General features: G+C 38.4%; 1 protein-coding gene across 9 annotated transcripts in view; it reads right to left on the reverse strand.

Annotated features, from left to right (window-relative positions):
• Window positions 1-17,817, reverse strand: part of dgkh (diacylglycerol kinase, eta) — a 95,486-nt gene that overhangs the window by 67,769 nt on the left and 9,900 nt on the right. For 6 of the 9 annotated variants that reach the window (XM_078939815.1, XM_078939812.1, XM_078939811.1 and 3 more), the window contains exons 3-4: window positions 9,140-9,250; window positions 4,494-4,652 (exon numbers count right to left, since the gene is read on the reverse strand). In XM_078939815.1, the coding sequence (XP_078795941.1) occupies window positions 4,494-4,652; window positions 9,140-9,250 (270 nt within the window). The remainder of the gene's footprint in view (window positions 1-4,493; window positions 4,653-9,139; window positions 9,251-17,817) is intronic. The other 3 variants (XM_078939817.1, XM_023950499.2, XM_004081627.5) reach the window with 1 other exon arrangement.

Genomic DNA, 17,817 nt, shown 5'->3' on the forward strand with positions numbered 1-17,817 from the left:
AAATCTCACAATGTTTTTATTTTGTGTAGTTGACATGACTTTACAACAGCAATTTTAGGAAGATTTTGTGTTTAATTGAAGACCAACATCAATTAAAAGGCCACCTGTTTTCTTATAGCATGTGTTTTTTGACAATTGTTCTTGTTTAGTAACTATTCTTAATCTCTATGACATCACAAACTGTGACTAGACAATGAAAAAGAGTATTTTCTCTCCATTTTTTACTTTAAGTACTAAACTTAATCAAAAGCTGCCACTTTATGTTTCTGACACACTGCAGTGCTGCTGAGATGACGTTACTCTGATGGATTTAAGAAGATGTCAAGCTTCTACAGTGCATGGCAAACACCAGACAGTGTCCCAGACAGAATGAATGGAGACAAAGGATAGTGAGTACTTATCAGTAACAGTGAATAACACTACCTGACCATGGCATAAAGTACTTTACAGTGTGTTATCAGTTCTCTTATTTTTTTCTTTTCAGTTTTTTACACTTCTTGCACACTATAAGAAAGCCACGAAATGACACACAGCTTAATAGATGGGTAAATTTGTGAAGCAAGGGGGACAAAACTTAGACAACTTAGAACTCGTTGGGTCCTTTACAAAGAAACTAGTGAAATGGTGTACTGTATATACGACTCAGAAATCCAGGGGGATTGATCTTATTGTGTTAGTACACAGGACTTGATCAACCGGAAAGTGCTTATAAGACTGAGGGCAAAAAAACTTGTGAATTTGGAGAGCTCTGTGACATAAATTGTATTACAAATGCAAGGAAACTGTGCTTAGTGGGCTGACATGAAGGTTTACTATTTTAATTAGGTAGTTTTCCCAACGTCTCTGTCAGTTTTAAATTCTTCAGCAAGGTTAAAAAAATATTCTGGATTCTGGTTTGAACTCATAAGAACTTGAGGACATTAAGTCTGGCTCAACTTTCACCATGCCAAATGGTCTTTGATTTTGATAGGATCCAGTTTATGCTGTCCCACATCCAGAAGCTCAAAACCTCATGCATAATGTGATGTTCTGTCAATTCCAGGACAAAGGCTCAGCAGATCCTTTAAAGGGAACAACCATCTAGCCTTTGCTGGATGGTTGGTTACCTTTAGATGAATTTTCCCTATAAAGTTTACGTCATTAAGTTCTTGGTGGTTGTCCCTCTCATTATCTGTTTGCTCCCCTAGCTTATGTTTCTAAGTCTTAAAATGGTGACGTTCTTCCCGTTTGGTGTGCCATCCAGGAGTTACGTGGACAACGTTCCTGGGGGCACAATGTTTCTGATGTTCCACAGTGTCGTCTGATCCCCTCTTTTTTTTTTTTTGCTTTTACCTGGTGTCTGTTGTGTCAAGATTCCACAAGGACCTTCAGTGGGGCTACTTCAACCGATGCCTGTACCTTCCTACCCGTGGTCGCACATTGCCATGGACTTGATCAATGTTCTTTTTAACTTCTAGAGGTATCATTATATATTTTTTTATCATAGACAGATTTTCCAAAATGGTTTGTGCTGTACCACTACGAGAATTTCCATCTGCCAAGTAACTTGCTTTAGTGGTTTCCAAGAATGTGTTTTGTCTGTGCGGTCTCTCTGAGGACATTGTTTTGGACTATGGTGCAGAGTTTGGAAAGACTTCTGCAAGCTCTTGCGGATAAGGGTTACCTTGTCTTTCTCTTTTCATCTTCAGACTAATGCCCAAGTCAAGTATTTCAACTGGGACTAAAAACTTTGTCCTGGCCATGGGGTCCAGGAACACAAGTACATGATCCGTTCAGCTACCTTAAATTAATATGCCCAAAGCACTTTGTGTTACTAAGTATGAAAAGTGCCATTTAAAGATTGATTTATTTGATTGATTGACAGACTGATTGCTTGATTGATCTTCTCCTGTTTGTAACTCTTTTGAGACAGTCAGTGGTTAACAGCCCTCAAACCCGCACATCTCTTGTTAGAAGGAGAGAGCTTTAGTCTGGACCTGCACCATCTGGAAAGGGTTCTGTCCTCTACTGCTGTACAACCAGGAGTGTCTCACACTGGTTGCAAATTTTGACTGTGTAAGAGACACCAGGAAACTCCACTCCCGCCTCCTAAGATATTTTACAATCTCCAGAATTTTCAATTCTATAGTGGCTTGGTTGAATCTTCCTTGGTTGTTCGCTTTCTGTACATTGGATTTCTGTTTTGAGTCCAACTGTCAGACGTAAACAAACAATTTAATCATTTTAATCATTTTATCATATTTTTACTTTCATATTTTTTTACCTTGTCTCAAAACAATACCTATTGTCTGCTTTGTTTTTACTTGTTATAAAGCCATTTCAGTAGAAAATGTACTGCCACTGTTTAAAAATGAATAAATATGACTATCAGTTCTTAATTAATTTGAAAAGTAAGATTAAAAAATTATTATCGATCTGTCATGTTTCCTTTAAACAAGAAAGGTGGTGCCAATTTCAGGCAAGTCATTCAGTTTTTGCACCAGGTAAATTTAAACAAAATTGAATGTTAGTAAAGTCAAATCAAGTCCAATATTAGTTTGTGGTAACTGATACTGCATTACTGGTAAGTAATTTCTACAACAGTAATTCACAATCAATGATTTGCTACTGGGTAATCACTAGGGGTATAGGGGAAAATCGATTCAGTAATATTTCGCAATATTAATTTGGCAATCTTTGCAACGATTTAAAGGATATTTGTTTCATTATTTATGAGCACCCTTCAGCATCTGACTCTTGTTTTCTACCTAAACCCCTGACCGCGAGTTGGCAGTAGAGCACACTAAGCCTCTTTGAGCAGCTCAACACAACAACTCTCAGTGAGGAGCAGCTTGTTTTGTTGTTATGAGACATGCACTACTTAGTTTTTACTTGGGATGGGTAATGAACCAAAACTCTGTGCCACGTTGCTGCCAGCATCATATAAAAACACGGATTCCGGTGCTTTAAAGAACGAGTGAAGCAGTGCCACTGCGCAACTAATGCATGGAGCACCAGCCAAAATGCTGTCGGCAAAATAGGCCAAAGTTCTGCAGAACCTCAGCAACAGATTCTAGTTCAGCGACCTGATGGATCAGAATGATGAGTACAACGCTCTGAAAAAAGGCCAAAGTCGTGGGAATGAACGGTGAAATTTGTGTTTACTTCTGATTCTTTTTTTTTGTTTTGTTTTGTTTTTTTAAAATCAGACAATGTTAATGTTTCCCTTTAAGAACAAATATATTTTAAGTTACCAAAATAAAAGGACTGAATTTGATTTGGGAAAAGCAACTTGTAAATGAGATACAGTTGCAGGGCTGAACACTATGATCATTAAAAAAAATTAACTTTACAATTTTATTACAATTAATGGTGTATTAATTTTCAAGGGGAGTTTTACGTATTGTGTCGCCTCACATGATATCCCTTCTACGTGTTGTTACAGACCCCTTTTAATCACAAGGAAAACCCCATGTACATCCCACTGCATTTATCTACTCGTGTATGAACTATTTTTCTGTTTTTTTCCCACTCAGAAAACCTACAGACAGATATAAAATAACACTGTTTGTTTTGAAATGTTTCCAGCAACTTTTCAGCATCTCTAAAAGCAGTAACCTTACATGTCTTAGTAAAATGGTTCCTTGCATCTGCAAGATTTTTCTAATTTTAAACCTTTTCAACTTTCACTGCATACAACACTTGGTACATTGTACCAAAGCTTTCTGGCTGAGTCTGTTTATGCAACATCTGTAGAAATATGACACTTCTATACATCCTGTACAAGTCCTCCACTAATACTTACTAATTGATGAGCAAAACGCAATGTAATTGTCAAATAATGTGCTTGCCAGGAAATGCATAAATGTGTTTCAACAGCTCATCGTCTTTGGCCCTGCAGATTAATGATTATGGGCCTTAAACTGCATGAAAACCTTGATAATTGTTGCTCACTCAATGTCAAATTTGACAAACAGTTAAGTTCTTTCTGGACAGCTTGTTTGACAATGACAATGCACTAACCCTAAACCTTTAATGAATTGTCAGGCCTGCTGATCAAATTTGGGTGCTGTGATGCCTTCTATATGAAAATACGTACCGCAACTCTATTTTCCCCCAGAATCCCTGGTATTTAGGGCAAGCTTCAGAAAGTTAAAACTGTCCTCCCCTTGTCCCCATTACTCCAGCAAAAAATACTTTAATGAGGTTAACTTACCAATGCTTTTTATAGATTCTAAAGCCTTTACATATTTTACAGTCTAACTCATTTTTATACCATAATACAAAAATACATTCATGTCATACAGAAAAAAATATAAATATATACGTTTTTTACTTCACCGAAAAGGCCAGCGGTAAATACTGAGATACATTTATTGAATAGATTTTTTTTATTTTTTTTATCAGAACACATATATGAGTCATCATCAAGCTCATATGACATGAATGCAGCACTACTCTGTATTGGTTAACCGTCCTGCAATATGCTAGCTCCCTGACTGAGCTGTGCTGACCCGAGTTCTCACTAGGCCTTCCTCAGATCCGCTGGGACCCAGAGGTGGTGGGGCACGTTGTGCACCTGTCCAGCACACAGACAGAACCCGCCAGCAGACACGGCTCCTGGACACTCTGCGAAGCGCCCGCTGTTGCCAGCGCACCAAGGCACTGCCAGACTGGAGCATGTGCACACACACAAGTTATAACACACGTTCCAGACCATGCAGGTTAGAATAGAGGTTAAAAAAAAACAAACACAATATATTTAATAGGAAAAAAACAAAGGAAAACTTTAGGTTACAATCAAATACAGAAAGAATTTAATTTATTTTATGCATAAAGGAAATAAAGATTATGTTTATATTAGTAAAGAAATACAGCAATATTTTATACCCATTCAAGTCTGGTGTCAGTCCTCTAATACTAAAAAGTGTTTTCAAGGTTTTGTCTTCAGAATGCACTGTCCTGCATCCTGTCAATCCTACCCAGCTCAAAGAATCCTCTTTCTCTTAATCCAGAAGGATCATCTCCCTCTGGGTCGGCTGCTGTTCAGCCTCCGCAGCTCTATATGGGGACCTGCATCACCACTACATCGCCTGCATCGCTATAGTGAGGCTGATCCCCACCTGTGATGCTGCATTTGGCTGGCTATAAAGCTATTCACAGAGACATTAGCGTTTCCAACAACCGACATTTTGTTTTCGTGCTCAGCCTATTTCCCATTGCCTATCCCTATCAGTTGAGGGGTGGGAGGTGTGAAAGGGGTGGGGGTGGTCATGTGTAGGTCTGGGGAGGGGGCTCAATTTTAATTTTCAGGTTTGTTTATTTTATTTTATTTGTTTTAGTGTAAAACACTTTATGTTATGTTTTTATAGGAAAAGTGCTATAAAAATAAAGTTTGATTTGATTTGATTAATGACCCTTTCTAATGAAACTTGTGTTTATGGTGTTTAAACATGTTCTTGTGACATTTTTCTCATGATGGACATGTATAAAGAAAATTACAATCAAATGTGCATTTCTGAGTATTTATTTATTCAAAACATTGTGAATCACGAGCAAATGAAAAAACTACGTTGGAAAAAGCTTGTAGGTGTGATGTAGAACCTACAATGGCAAGCCATAAGCTCCTTGCTCTGATGTATTGATGCATCCACTTACAGACAACTAGATCCATGAACGTCTTTGTTTTCCTCGTCTGAGCTGGTATCTGAATAAAAACAAACGTCTGGATGGCTCCAATATTGCTCTCCATTTTTGTTGCACTGGTAATGTTAGGTTGGGTTGTGAGGAGCTGTAAGCTAGCGGGAGAGCGTGTAAACAGATGGATGACAACTCAGAGGTGAATTCTGAATGAACTAGTGCAGGGGTCGGGAACCTTTTTGGCAGAGAGAGCAATAAACACCACATATTTTTAAATGTAATTTCTTGAGAGCCATGAACTAAAAATACAAGTGAATGTGTGCATTTTATGTAATATATCAACACTTTTAAAATACAATAAGTCTGTGGCTTCTTTTTAATAACATTATTATTGTAGCGGACTGTGTTGGACTGGGTGGCTGTTGGGTGGCGTTCTAAGTTCCGGAGTTCATTGAACGCATCAAGCAGAGATGCCGATTGGCTCACGGTTCTGTCGCTCAGCCTGTCGTTGGGGGAGTTTCGACCAATGGGCCAAATAAGGGAAATAGTAGGGCTGATGCAGGAGCAGGGGAGTAAAAAGTGGGGAGAGCGCTCACTGTGGGAGAGATTCAGGAGTTGCTGAATACGTTGTACGGCGTTGGTTACGGCCTGCAGTAACCAGAATAAAGAACCTTATGGTTAAGTCTCTGTGCCTCAGAGGGACGCTACATTATGCTGTTGCTAATAAACGATGAGTATTTCTTAGCATGAATGTGACTTCTGGTGCTGCATGGTAGTTTTGCTGATGGTCTAGTCTGGTTGATACGTGGTGAGTTTAAGCTTCATGCAGGCGTTGAGACTTTCATCCGTTAAACGTGATCGTAGGTTGGTCTTAATGTTCTTTAGATATGAGAAAGACTGCTCACATGCATACGTGGAACCAAACATTGCCAGTACAGCAATACTCACACGCTGGAGTGTGGAATGTGATAGGCAGCGTGTTCTAATCAGAACGCGTTTCACCTTGCTGCCTGCCCCCACTACCCCTCCCCTTTTCAAAGACGGGAGCGCGCATCTGCCGGGACGGCAAATCACAGGTTTGGGCCGTTATAGATTTGGGGTTTTGATGCGCGGTTTTATGGTTTTGATGCGCAATACATTAGGCACTGAATTGACACTGTACGTTACAAACTAACATCGCATCGTGCCCGTAAAGGACTGGTCTAATGAAACGTTTATTTTTTTTAATAATTAAAGATTTGTCGATAAAAGATTTATTGATAAAAGCCAGATGTGGCCATCAAAAGAGCCAGATATGGCTCGTGAGCAAAGTGTTCCCGACCCCTGAACTAGTGCCTCTCTGATGAAACGACACACGTTTTTAGATTTTGGTGAAAAACTACGTAATCATAATAAAAAAAAATGGAATTAGTACACTTTTACAATAGATCAAAAGATTATCAAAGTTTCAGCAGGACTTTAAGCATATGGAGTCCTATACTGTTCATAATTAAATAAATAAATGTGACCTCATGCAAATACACAATCAACCAATAAGTCTATCATAAATATATAAAAAGATCATGAAATTGCTAAATTGCTGATTTTAAACTAGTCACTATATTATCAAATATATTTCATTTTTCTTTAAAAACCTGTTCATTATTTTAAAACAGCATTTTAAAATATGCATTTTAATCATGTTGAATATTATTATGATTCTGTCTTTTTCAGATTTCGGATTTCAAAATCAATATTTTCCAAAGTATCTTTGTTTTTATTTCACATTGCTGTTTTTCAGAATGACTTATTTATATCATGAAGAGCTTTTTAAGTGTAAAATCTGTGTGCAATTTCATGATCTTTTTATATATTTACGAGAGATTTATTGGTTGATCGTGTATTAGGGTTGTGCCGATGGACGATACCATCGTCCATCGTGATGGGTAAGTGACATCATGATGGAGAGACACCATCGTGATGCCACGCCCCTGCGACGTTGCGAGTCGACACCATAAGCCGCGGTTACATGTGCAAAATATCTTGATGGGATCAATGGTCGGATTAGAATCCAACCGTGTACATGGCACAGAAAAATGTTTTCAGAATATAACAAACGTTCACCGGAAAAAAACCGGAAGAGTATATAATTTCTGCCGAGCGGCTATTTTTTCCCCCAAACTTTATTGAATGTAACAATTCAATACAAAACAATGTTAAACAGTGCCAAGCGGCTTTATACATTGACATGTCAGCTCGGTAATATACGAGACAATCTTCTAAACGTGCTTTTAATAATGTTACGGTTATTATGAAACACCTGTTCCTCATCATTCCTCATCCGTGTGGTCAGCGCTTTTTCTGAACGGAGCCGGAAAAAAGCCAGGATTAGCAGTATGCTAACACAGGCTAACAACATTAGCTTTGGGTGGCGCTGCATCCTGGCTGCATGTAAACATGGGAATAACATCAGCCTTTATTTAGTCGGGACACGACTGGAAACACAAATCCACGTGATTGTTTGAATGTTTTCTAAGGACTGAGCGACATTTCTGCTTTGAAGCTCAAACCGCTGTGAGTGCTGACGATCCGAGCTGTGCTCAGACACACACTTTTAGACCCGGTTCTGAGTTCGGTAGCTTGTACCCCTAGAGCTGCGGGACGGATCGCAGTTCTAAATCTCCCACATACTACCGCTCATGTAACAAAGCACCCTCCCCCCCTTCCCCTCAAACACAAAGCTGTAAAAAGTGTGGGAGTGGACCACTTCTTGTCTATTTTGTTTGTTACTTTTTTTGTTAAAGTCACTTCCCTCAGTTTATACTGGATCATCGCTGATGAGTCAATAGTTGGGAAATAAAATAAATAAAGTAATAAAGTAAAATAACGAATAGCAATTATATAAGAACGAAAAATGTAAAAATAGCCCCCCCCCGACGATATCATCGTCCATCCCGATGGTTAACACCAAACATCGTCAACGGCCAATTTAGGGGACATCGCCCAACCCTATCGTGTATTTGCACAAGGTCATATTTATTTATTTAAATATGAACAGTTTAGGACTCCATATAAGCAGGGTAGGACAGAACAAATGAAGAACACTGCCTTTAAGACCAAAGTCAGTAAACAGGATTAGAGAGCGGACACCAAAATAATTCAGTATTATTAATATTTTATTGCAAGCTCATACATTTTAAAGAAAGAGTTGAAAAGAGAGTTCCTATCTTAGTTTTCATGTTTCCAATTTAGCCTTTTATTCATCTACAGGAATTATATAGGCAGAACATCACATGTAGGGTTGAGTTTATTTTCTTAAAGATCCGTGCTCTTTGCCCTTATGTCCAGGGTTTGTTTCTAGCAGTGATAAAGTTTTATTTAACCCTTTAAGTGTGAAATACATGGTTAAATGTCAGACTGAAGTTGCAATATAAAAGAAATTGATTGTTAGCATTTTACATATCGTACGGAACACACGAGAGCTACAAACTTCTCACATGTTCTATGTAAACCACAGGAGGAGAACACTAAGGAGCTCTACCTTTGCATCTTTAGCGTAGTAAAGAGTCCGTCCCCTCAGTTTGAAGTAGCGTTTTTTCCACCTCTGGAAGGAGCTGGTCTGTTTCAGCAACAGTCCCTCCTTTATGCTGGTCTGCAGAACCAAAAATGAACATGAAACTTAACATTACAAGACAATACAAAGCTGTACTCACACTCAACTTCTCATCCCTGCCTTATGGGGAAACATTTCACATTTTTGTACAGAAAACTTTCAAGATCAAATAAATATCTTATGGCTATCTTTTTGTATGCATCTGTGTGTGTGTGTGGGTGTGTGTGTGCAGCAGTGTACTGTATATGTATGATAGACAAGTACAGTATTTCCCCCTTATTCACGGTGGTTAGGGACCAGAGACACCCGCGAATACTGAAAACCCACACACACACACACACATTGCCAAAGAATGTCTGTCACCAATCCTTACTCATCAAAAACGCTTCTGAAACATATCTGATGCTTTGTAAAACATTTATTAAAGAACATTGGAATATTTCTCAACATATTTTTAGGGAGAGCAATAGACTGTACTGTACTTTTTCTTTTTAAGACTTTTATAGTAAACAATCTCCATGTATATGATAATATATTATCTTTGGCACACAAAATAACGAAATACTCAGAAATGCGTGAATGGATCAAAAATATTACTTTGGGGTTTCTTTTTGTGAGGAGTGAACAGTATAATACACTTACTGTTAAAGCAAAAAAAAATAAAAAATTCAAAAAGATTTTGCATGGTATAGGACCTCTAACTAGAAGTCTTTTTTTTACGTGATCATTTTCGAGGAGTTATGGAAACTTACAGTGCTTCCAGAAAATTATTCATACTCACAGCCTAGGGGTATAAATAATTTCAAGGAGCACTTCAACCGCTCTGTTCCGTCTGAAGCATTCAACCAAGACTCACCAAACATGAAAAAGTAGAAAATATGACAAAGTACATCTTGCCTTTGGCTTTACCTGTCCAATAGCAGGTACTATTGATAGACTGCAGGGTATTGGTCATGTCAGGAAAGCACCCATAGTCCCTAATTCCTCATTACATAGTGCAGCATTAGACATGGAAGAAATCTGATTTGGAATTGATTAATAAATGGCGTAGACTCGTAAAGCATTTTTTTACCTTCCTTGAAGGCCCAAAGTGCTTTACACTCAGAGTTCCGTTCACACACAGTCACACACTGATGATGGCTCTGCTGCCGAACACTGGCGCTGACCTATACCCACCAGAGGCAAGGTGGGGATCAGTGACTCGCCCAAGAACACTTCGACACACGGGCGAGCAAGGCGGGAATCGAACCTGCAGTCTTCTGATAACCATGGCCTCCCCACAATACAGTAAATGTTGAAGCACCAATAATCAAAAATTGATGAATACGATGTAAGCTTGGAGGCAAAAGCAAAACTTCAAGGGAAAGTACATTGACATAATCTGTAAAAACTTCTCAACATGGTTGACTGCAAGATTCAACTGCTTTAAAAGCCTGTGTTTGGAACCAGTTTGGTATCATCAGTACGTAAGATTTGTTAACTGCATCACAGCAAAGTAAGGTACATTGGAAAAGCAACAAACTCGGGAAATCCAATCCTACATTTTCATCTGGAAGAGGAAGGAAAACAGTCGGGACATTTTTCTGCTCCCACTGGTTCTGCAAACCAGGATACTATAAATGAAGTAACCTTGAAAATGTTGCCTTTTGTGGGAAAAAAAAGTCTGTCGCGATATTTACTGCAAAGCATTTCTCCAAGGTAGACAATTTATTTAAATATGATAAAATCTAAATAATAAAATGAAATATAAAAAGAGAATGAAAGTATTGAGGTTTGTTGAGTCTGTTTTAGAAAGCTGGATTGTCAACTTCAAATCTGTCAGGCCATCTGCATAAAATTCATGGTAATGACCCTGGTTAGGGGCTGCACGGTGGAACAGTGGTCAACCCTGAGACCCCAAAAGGGATATAGAGAATTAAGGAAATGGATTGATGGATGGACCCTGTTTAGCTTGGACCTTGATTTTGTGTTTCATTCCACATTTTTTCTCTCTGGAAACATAGAGTGGACCTGGAGGGTCCAACAGTTTTCCTGTGGCTTCACTGCATGTCACCCTGGCTCCCTATAGTGCTGTAGGCTCCCTCATTTTGATATTATCATCTGCACCAACAGCTTAGAGAGTATGGAACAAACAGAGCTCTGTTTTGGTCCAAGTACCACCCGGTGCCTGATCATCTCCCATCTCTCTTGGTGGCTGCTGGGCCACCTGCTAACCTGAGATTGTTGCTGCCTGTCGCTCCTGGTTCCTGTTCCTGCCTCAGTTCAATAAATCATTTTCATTAATCACTACAGCCTGTCTACTTCTGGGGTCCAAATCAGACAATATGTAGCGAGTAAGGCTACAATTCAGATGCAGCAGATGCTTTCTAAAGTGCTTACTTGACAGCTTGAAGCTTTGCAGGCAAAGAGGCCCCTTGGAGGTAAAATATTCAGAGCATGAAGATAAATCAGTTGACTTTTTTAGTTTTTTTAATTAGACAAAGACGTGTTCATTTTTTTCCTGAATGGTGCATTTACTTAAGATGAATCCATTCCAACAACAAGCTGAAAAATAAATGTCGTGCATGAAAACAAACATCTCCCTCACCAACAGAAATCTTTCTAGATACATGACTGACTGGCTGCTTCTTAAAGCAGAGCAAAAAAAAAGATATATTTGGTAGGAGAACCTTTGCTTTCTGCTTTGGCCTGAATCAAGACAAAGTATGGATTCAAAATATAAATAAAAAAACCCACTGTGCATTGGTAATGGTGCCAATCTCCAAACTGCAAACTAGATGTAAACTCAGTTGGTTCGCACTAGTCAACGAGGACTAAAATAGCTTTTATTCGCACAACAAATCTTTTAAGGAAGTTGTTTTATACTTTTGACTCAGCAAGGCCTTTCTTGGTGAAAATGTACTTTTTTAAAATAACATTTTTGATCATTGAACTAGATGATGTAACTGGAGTTAGAGGGAGGATGGGGGCTTCTCCTGTTAACCAAAGAGGAACCCAGAGGAAGTTTGGGATTTACTGATAAAAAGCCTTAGTCACAATTACCCGTATAGGTCAACCCCAGTACAGGTGCTGCAGGTTTTTGGGTTGTCCGAGCCCACAGAGGGCTGTAGAGAGGACGGCCTGCATCTTAAGGGAAGCGCAGGTGTGCCTTGCAGTTCTATTGAGGCTTGTTCATCCACCTCATGAAAATGGAATGTAACCTTGTTGTGCTTTGGCAAGGCACTCTTTATGCAGCATTTCAGTCGTTGGTAAGTTGCAAATACTGGCTGCTACTTACACAGGGTGTGCACGTGATACGGGTTGTGCAAGTGCTTGTAATATGTCTGTAGGATGTCCACACAAACTATGCTCTGATTGTCTAATATTCTAATTTCTAATAGCCAGGCTACGTGCAAGGCACGCATGACGAGCGCACACTTCTTCTCACATTGAACACTACTTCCTGTGCAGTGCACAGGAAGTAGGAACATACGTTTTCGCCTAATGGGCTAGCCGTGTTGACTACAATCTTAACAGTTTCTGCAGCTCACCTGTGTGCCCCACACAGATAACCCATTTTTCACCCATAGACAGCCTGTATCCACCGGTAAGGCAGAAAGGCTTAAGATATTAAATATGTCACTAGGCGTCACTTTACCTCAAGGTATATTAAGTTAAGCTCTATTACAATGGTGATTAAAAAAACAAGTCTTTATAATTCTTCATCTAAGTGGAGTTCCCTGTTATGAAGAATTTCTTGCACAATTTGACAGGGAGTGAAATGAGAGTTGACCCCAGAAAAGCTGAGAAAAAACTTTAAGAAACAAACACAAAAAGGTGATATCAACATAGTTTTTGCATCCAGGAATTGTTGAGATCGCCAATATTTCCGAGCGACCCTGACAGGAACATTTATCTGGAGTTTCCAGACACATAACATACATTGATGAACAAATTAAAAAATTAATATATCAACATAACTCCACCCAACCAGAACGCCCAAAATCAGAAGAGTCAAGGAGCAGGTACAAAGCTGTGTTCAGTAAGCTCAGAATCTACAAACCTCAACAACACTGGGACCAAACAATCTTGACAAGGAGGAGGAATCTCTGGCACAGACCTACTGAGTGAAGCCTGTATCACAGGTGGGAACGATGAAGTTACCTGAAAGTGGAGTGCGGTGCAAGATCATGACAATCTGCAAGATGCATAACACAACTCCCTGAACAGCTTTTACTTTTGACTTGTACTTGCCCATGACCTGAAACAGCTGACTGTTACCCAAAGCATTCCTTATCGCAACTTTTCCTGGCAAAGGCAAATTTGCAGGATTTACTTTAGCTTTAGGCGCCTTCTCAGAATGCAGAGACAGCAGGCTCTGTCCCTATAAAATCTTGCATGGAGCTCCATTGTGAGTGATCTTGTGTTTCTTCCATTTTATAATAGTTGCTCCATCAGTTGATCTCACCAAGCTGCTTTCTTTATGCAGATTAGTTCATCCCAGTCTTGTTCAGGTCTACAATCTTGTCTCAAGTGTCCTTCGACAGCTATTTGGTCTTGGTCAAGGGAAAGAGTTCAAACAGGTGACATTAATACAGATCAAGAATGGAGAAAGGTTTCTTAGGGAGGAAGTAACAGGGACAGAATTCTTGCTTATTTGTTTGCGCAAAAAAACATTTTCTGCACCATTATACAAATACCTTCTTTAAAAATGTAAACAATGTCATTTCCTGGACTCTTCTTTTTAAATTCTAACTCTTAGAGTTGACGTCATAATCAACATTACGGCCCTTTATTGCCTTTTTAAAAAGGGCAACTAGCAAAATATGTGACTGACAAATACTCTTTTGGCCCACTGTATATCAAAGTCATTCCCCTGGCCTCTGCAACTCAGTGTGTGTGAACTATCTTATGCTTATTCCACACAGAGTACACACAACCCCAACTGTCAGTATCACAGGACAGAATTACAGAAAAGAAACAGCATCTAGCTAGGTCACTACAGTATTTTTAGCGAAAGAAAAGTCATTATCAACAGTGTTTGTCTTCATAGTTAAAAACAATGTCTACAATGCTATTTTCAGTCAATAGCTAAAAGAAGATGAAGCACACGTACAAAAAAAATGATCTCCACTGTTAAGGCCACACTTCTCTCTATAGATAAAAATTGCAATTAGACACCAGGGCTTGAAGCTGACGTTCTGCCCACCAGCTGTGTCAACAAAAACACACAAAATGCTGCTGTAAAACAGAGACTCACTCTTAAAAAACACAACATGTCACACGGTAGGATTTACTGTCTACACGCGATATGAGATTGTAAAGGAAAACAGCAGTTTATGGAACAACCGTAGCGGCTGGGGGGTGATTCCTTCGTCTGAAATCAAATTTAGAACTACATTGCAAAAAATACTTCAACTTTTGAAACGAACATTGAAGACTGCAGCATTTGGTTGGTTGAGACAGGCTCTTAGAGGAGGGGGCTTTAAGTGTACTGAATGTTCTGAATCCAATTCCCTCAAGACTGTGTGTAATTCAACACTGCAGATCACTGCAGGTGCTAGACAACCAAACATTGTTTTTACTTTGGATGCTGTTAAACATATTTTTGTGCTTTTTTTCCCCAAAGTTTTTTTTTTAAATCTTCCCTCATTCTGTAGCAAATACCTAGCGATCATCTGAAGAATTTCATTAAGCATTCTATCCTTCTATCGCACTCTTGTCTTTGATCACTTTTGCCATCATCAATACAGTAGGAGACTGACTTGCACATCCACATTCACGTCACAAAAAACACAGCGCACACCAGATGTCAGACTATCCTCATGAGCTACAAACTGTTTCCTTTATTTTCCAAGAACCCTGGTCATTACGTTGTTTCTTTAATCTCCATTGAACTGATTTTATGAGTACGCATTTGCACAAGCTGAAACATCAAAAATCAAACATTGTCATCCAATCACTGATGTCCTAGAGTACCTCCCTTTTCTTGTTTCTTATTGTGTTTACCTTTTTAACGTTTCATTTTGATTTCTGAAAATGACTGTTGCTTTCTGAACTGTTTCCTTTTTATTTCATTTCATTTTTTTGTGATTGTGTTTTGGTTTCTACAATTTTGTTTTGGTTTATAAAATGTAATGTTGTTTTTTTTCTTATTTTTTTTTCTTTTTGAATGGTTGTTGTAATCTATATTTGTATATAAGTGATTTGTTGATGAGATTTTTACTTCAAGGCCACCGTACATTAGTCTATAGAATTACAGATGATACTTCCAAATGAACTTAAATGAAATAGCAGTTGTCTTATACTGAATTAGCAGGTCATGGTAGATTTTCCGCAGGATTATATAACGTTTTCTGAACTGTGCCTGCATCTATATTGTAACAGGCTATTAGCAGAGATTCAAGACAAGTTAACAACTCTGAACTACTACATTTTTACAGTTTTTCTTTTACTTTGATCTTACTCGACCAACAAGTTACTGACCAATTATTTTGTCCAATTTCTTTGTTCAAATAAAACCTCAAGATAAATACCAAAATTCCAAACAGACATAAAAAAATGTCATCTCATTAATAATCTATCCTGGCTTCATTAAATGTTGTCACTAATTCATGTATACTTTTTAAAAGAATGGAAAAAATGTTTTCAAATAAATTAAACAAAATCTATTGTAGTCTCGCTGGATACGGAAAAGCTATTTGATTTAGAAATGTTTTTTTCCATTATGAACACATTTGTGTGCAAATGTGATGAACAGATGGTGGTAACATTAGGAAACTTGTGTCTGTGTGGAGTTAACCCCTTTATGTTCGACTTTATTTCCAATTATTTAGATCTATTTAAATACCTTTGTTAGTTGAGGTGACGCTAAATTAAGTGGGGGCCTGGATTAAATGGTAGGTTACAAATCAGCAATTTATGGCATTAAGGGGGTTAAATCAAAATAACAAATTAAATAAATTTGAAAAAAGGGTCAAACATACCACAAGGCATAAAATCACACTGGCTTAAGGATCAAAACAAACCAGTTTGAGGGTTATATACTGACTGATGAGACCAATGATACAAACATAAGGGAATTACACAATAAATTTACAACATTATCCTAATTAAAAACACATTTAAAACAAAATTTTTAAGAGAAAATAATAAATAAACATGTTATCCAAATTATGAATCAGTCCCCTCTCATATGTTGACTTTAGCCTTTACTACATAAAAAGCAGCTCCACCCTCAATCACACCTTTACAGTCAAAGGAAACAAAACCAAAGTAATTCATAAATAATATTAAAGATATGTGTGCTACATTCAACATTGCTCTAAATAAACTAAATAAAACAGCGCTTGAATCTCCTCCTGTCTCCTGTTGCTGAGGAGCCATGGCTGTAACGGAAAATAACAAAATGTGAAAACAGTTTGAGAGAGTGAGCAGGACTCAGCCTTTGTTGTGTCATCACAGAATTTTACCACCTGACCACATAAAACTTTAGATAACAGAAAAAACAACGAAAGCGTTATATCTGGAATGATTTTACAATCTGATTAATGGGGTCTTTTAGTATTTAGTTAAATCCTTCTTTGAGCCAGCCTTTCTAGATTGAAGCCCTTCAAATTTTTAAAAGAAAGACTTCATTCCTTCTGTCCAGCTGGACTGGAGTTTCATTTGGTTCCTCCTCGGTCTCTCTGTAGTCCCTTTCTTTGCTTTCTTCCTGTTGCCAAGTAGGCCAGAAGTGATCTATAAATAGCCCACATCTTGCCTCTGCGTACCATGTCTTTCTTCAGTGAAACAGTTAAACAGAAAGCCGGTCCTGTGCTAAAGAAAAATCTGTAAATCAGTAACCCGAGAGCCGTGTGTCCTATACCCACACCCGCCAGGCCACCGACAGGGCAACACAGCCCTGTTCAAAGACAAAAGCCCTTCTTGACTGAAATGAATCCAACAGCTGCAGTTGCTGCATCAAAGCAGAGCAGAAGTTCCCTTTACGGAGACCAGGACAGACCCTCATCCTGTCTTTCATAACAGTCAGAAAAAAACAATAAAACTGTGAGCCAGTTCATAGGAGAGGAAATCATGTATAAACCTAAACTAAAAATCTAAACGGGCCAGCCCAAATGTCGTACCTCAACATCCCAAAGCATTTCATCTTGAAGCCAGTAGTTTTGCTTAATCTGATTTAAAAAGTGTGACTTTCTAACCTATTTATTTCTTGGTTGTGTTATAATGGAACAAACACGGAAGTCACCACCATGCCAGGTCAAGAGGGAATCAAACTACAATCACTGATGTCAGCTATAGCATTGTAAATACCAGTTCTGTTTGCCTTTTTACTATTGGCAGAACAAACAAAAGATTGTATTCTGCATCACCATATAAGGATGGTGTTTTATAGAGAATTTGGAACAATAAAATGCAAACATGAAAACCACTGATGTGTAACCAAAGGTCCCCAACCCCAGGACTCGAACCGTAACCGGTAAATGGGTCAGAGAATACTGGGCTGTACAGAGAAAATACTTAATACTACTTACATTATTGCTATTTTATTTATTATTTGCTTTTGAAGGAAGTTTTTTTAAATTACTATATTTTTTCTGTCATTTCTGTCTGCGACTGACTCTTGA

This window comes from Oryzias latipes, chromosome 21, assembly GCF_053564925.1.
Source record: "Oryzias latipes strain Hd-rR chromosome 21, Olatipes_Hd-rR_3.1".
In the NCBI taxonomy this organism is placed as follows: domain Eukaryota; kingdom Metazoa; phylum Chordata; class Actinopteri; order Beloniformes; family Adrianichthyidae; genus Oryzias; species Oryzias latipes.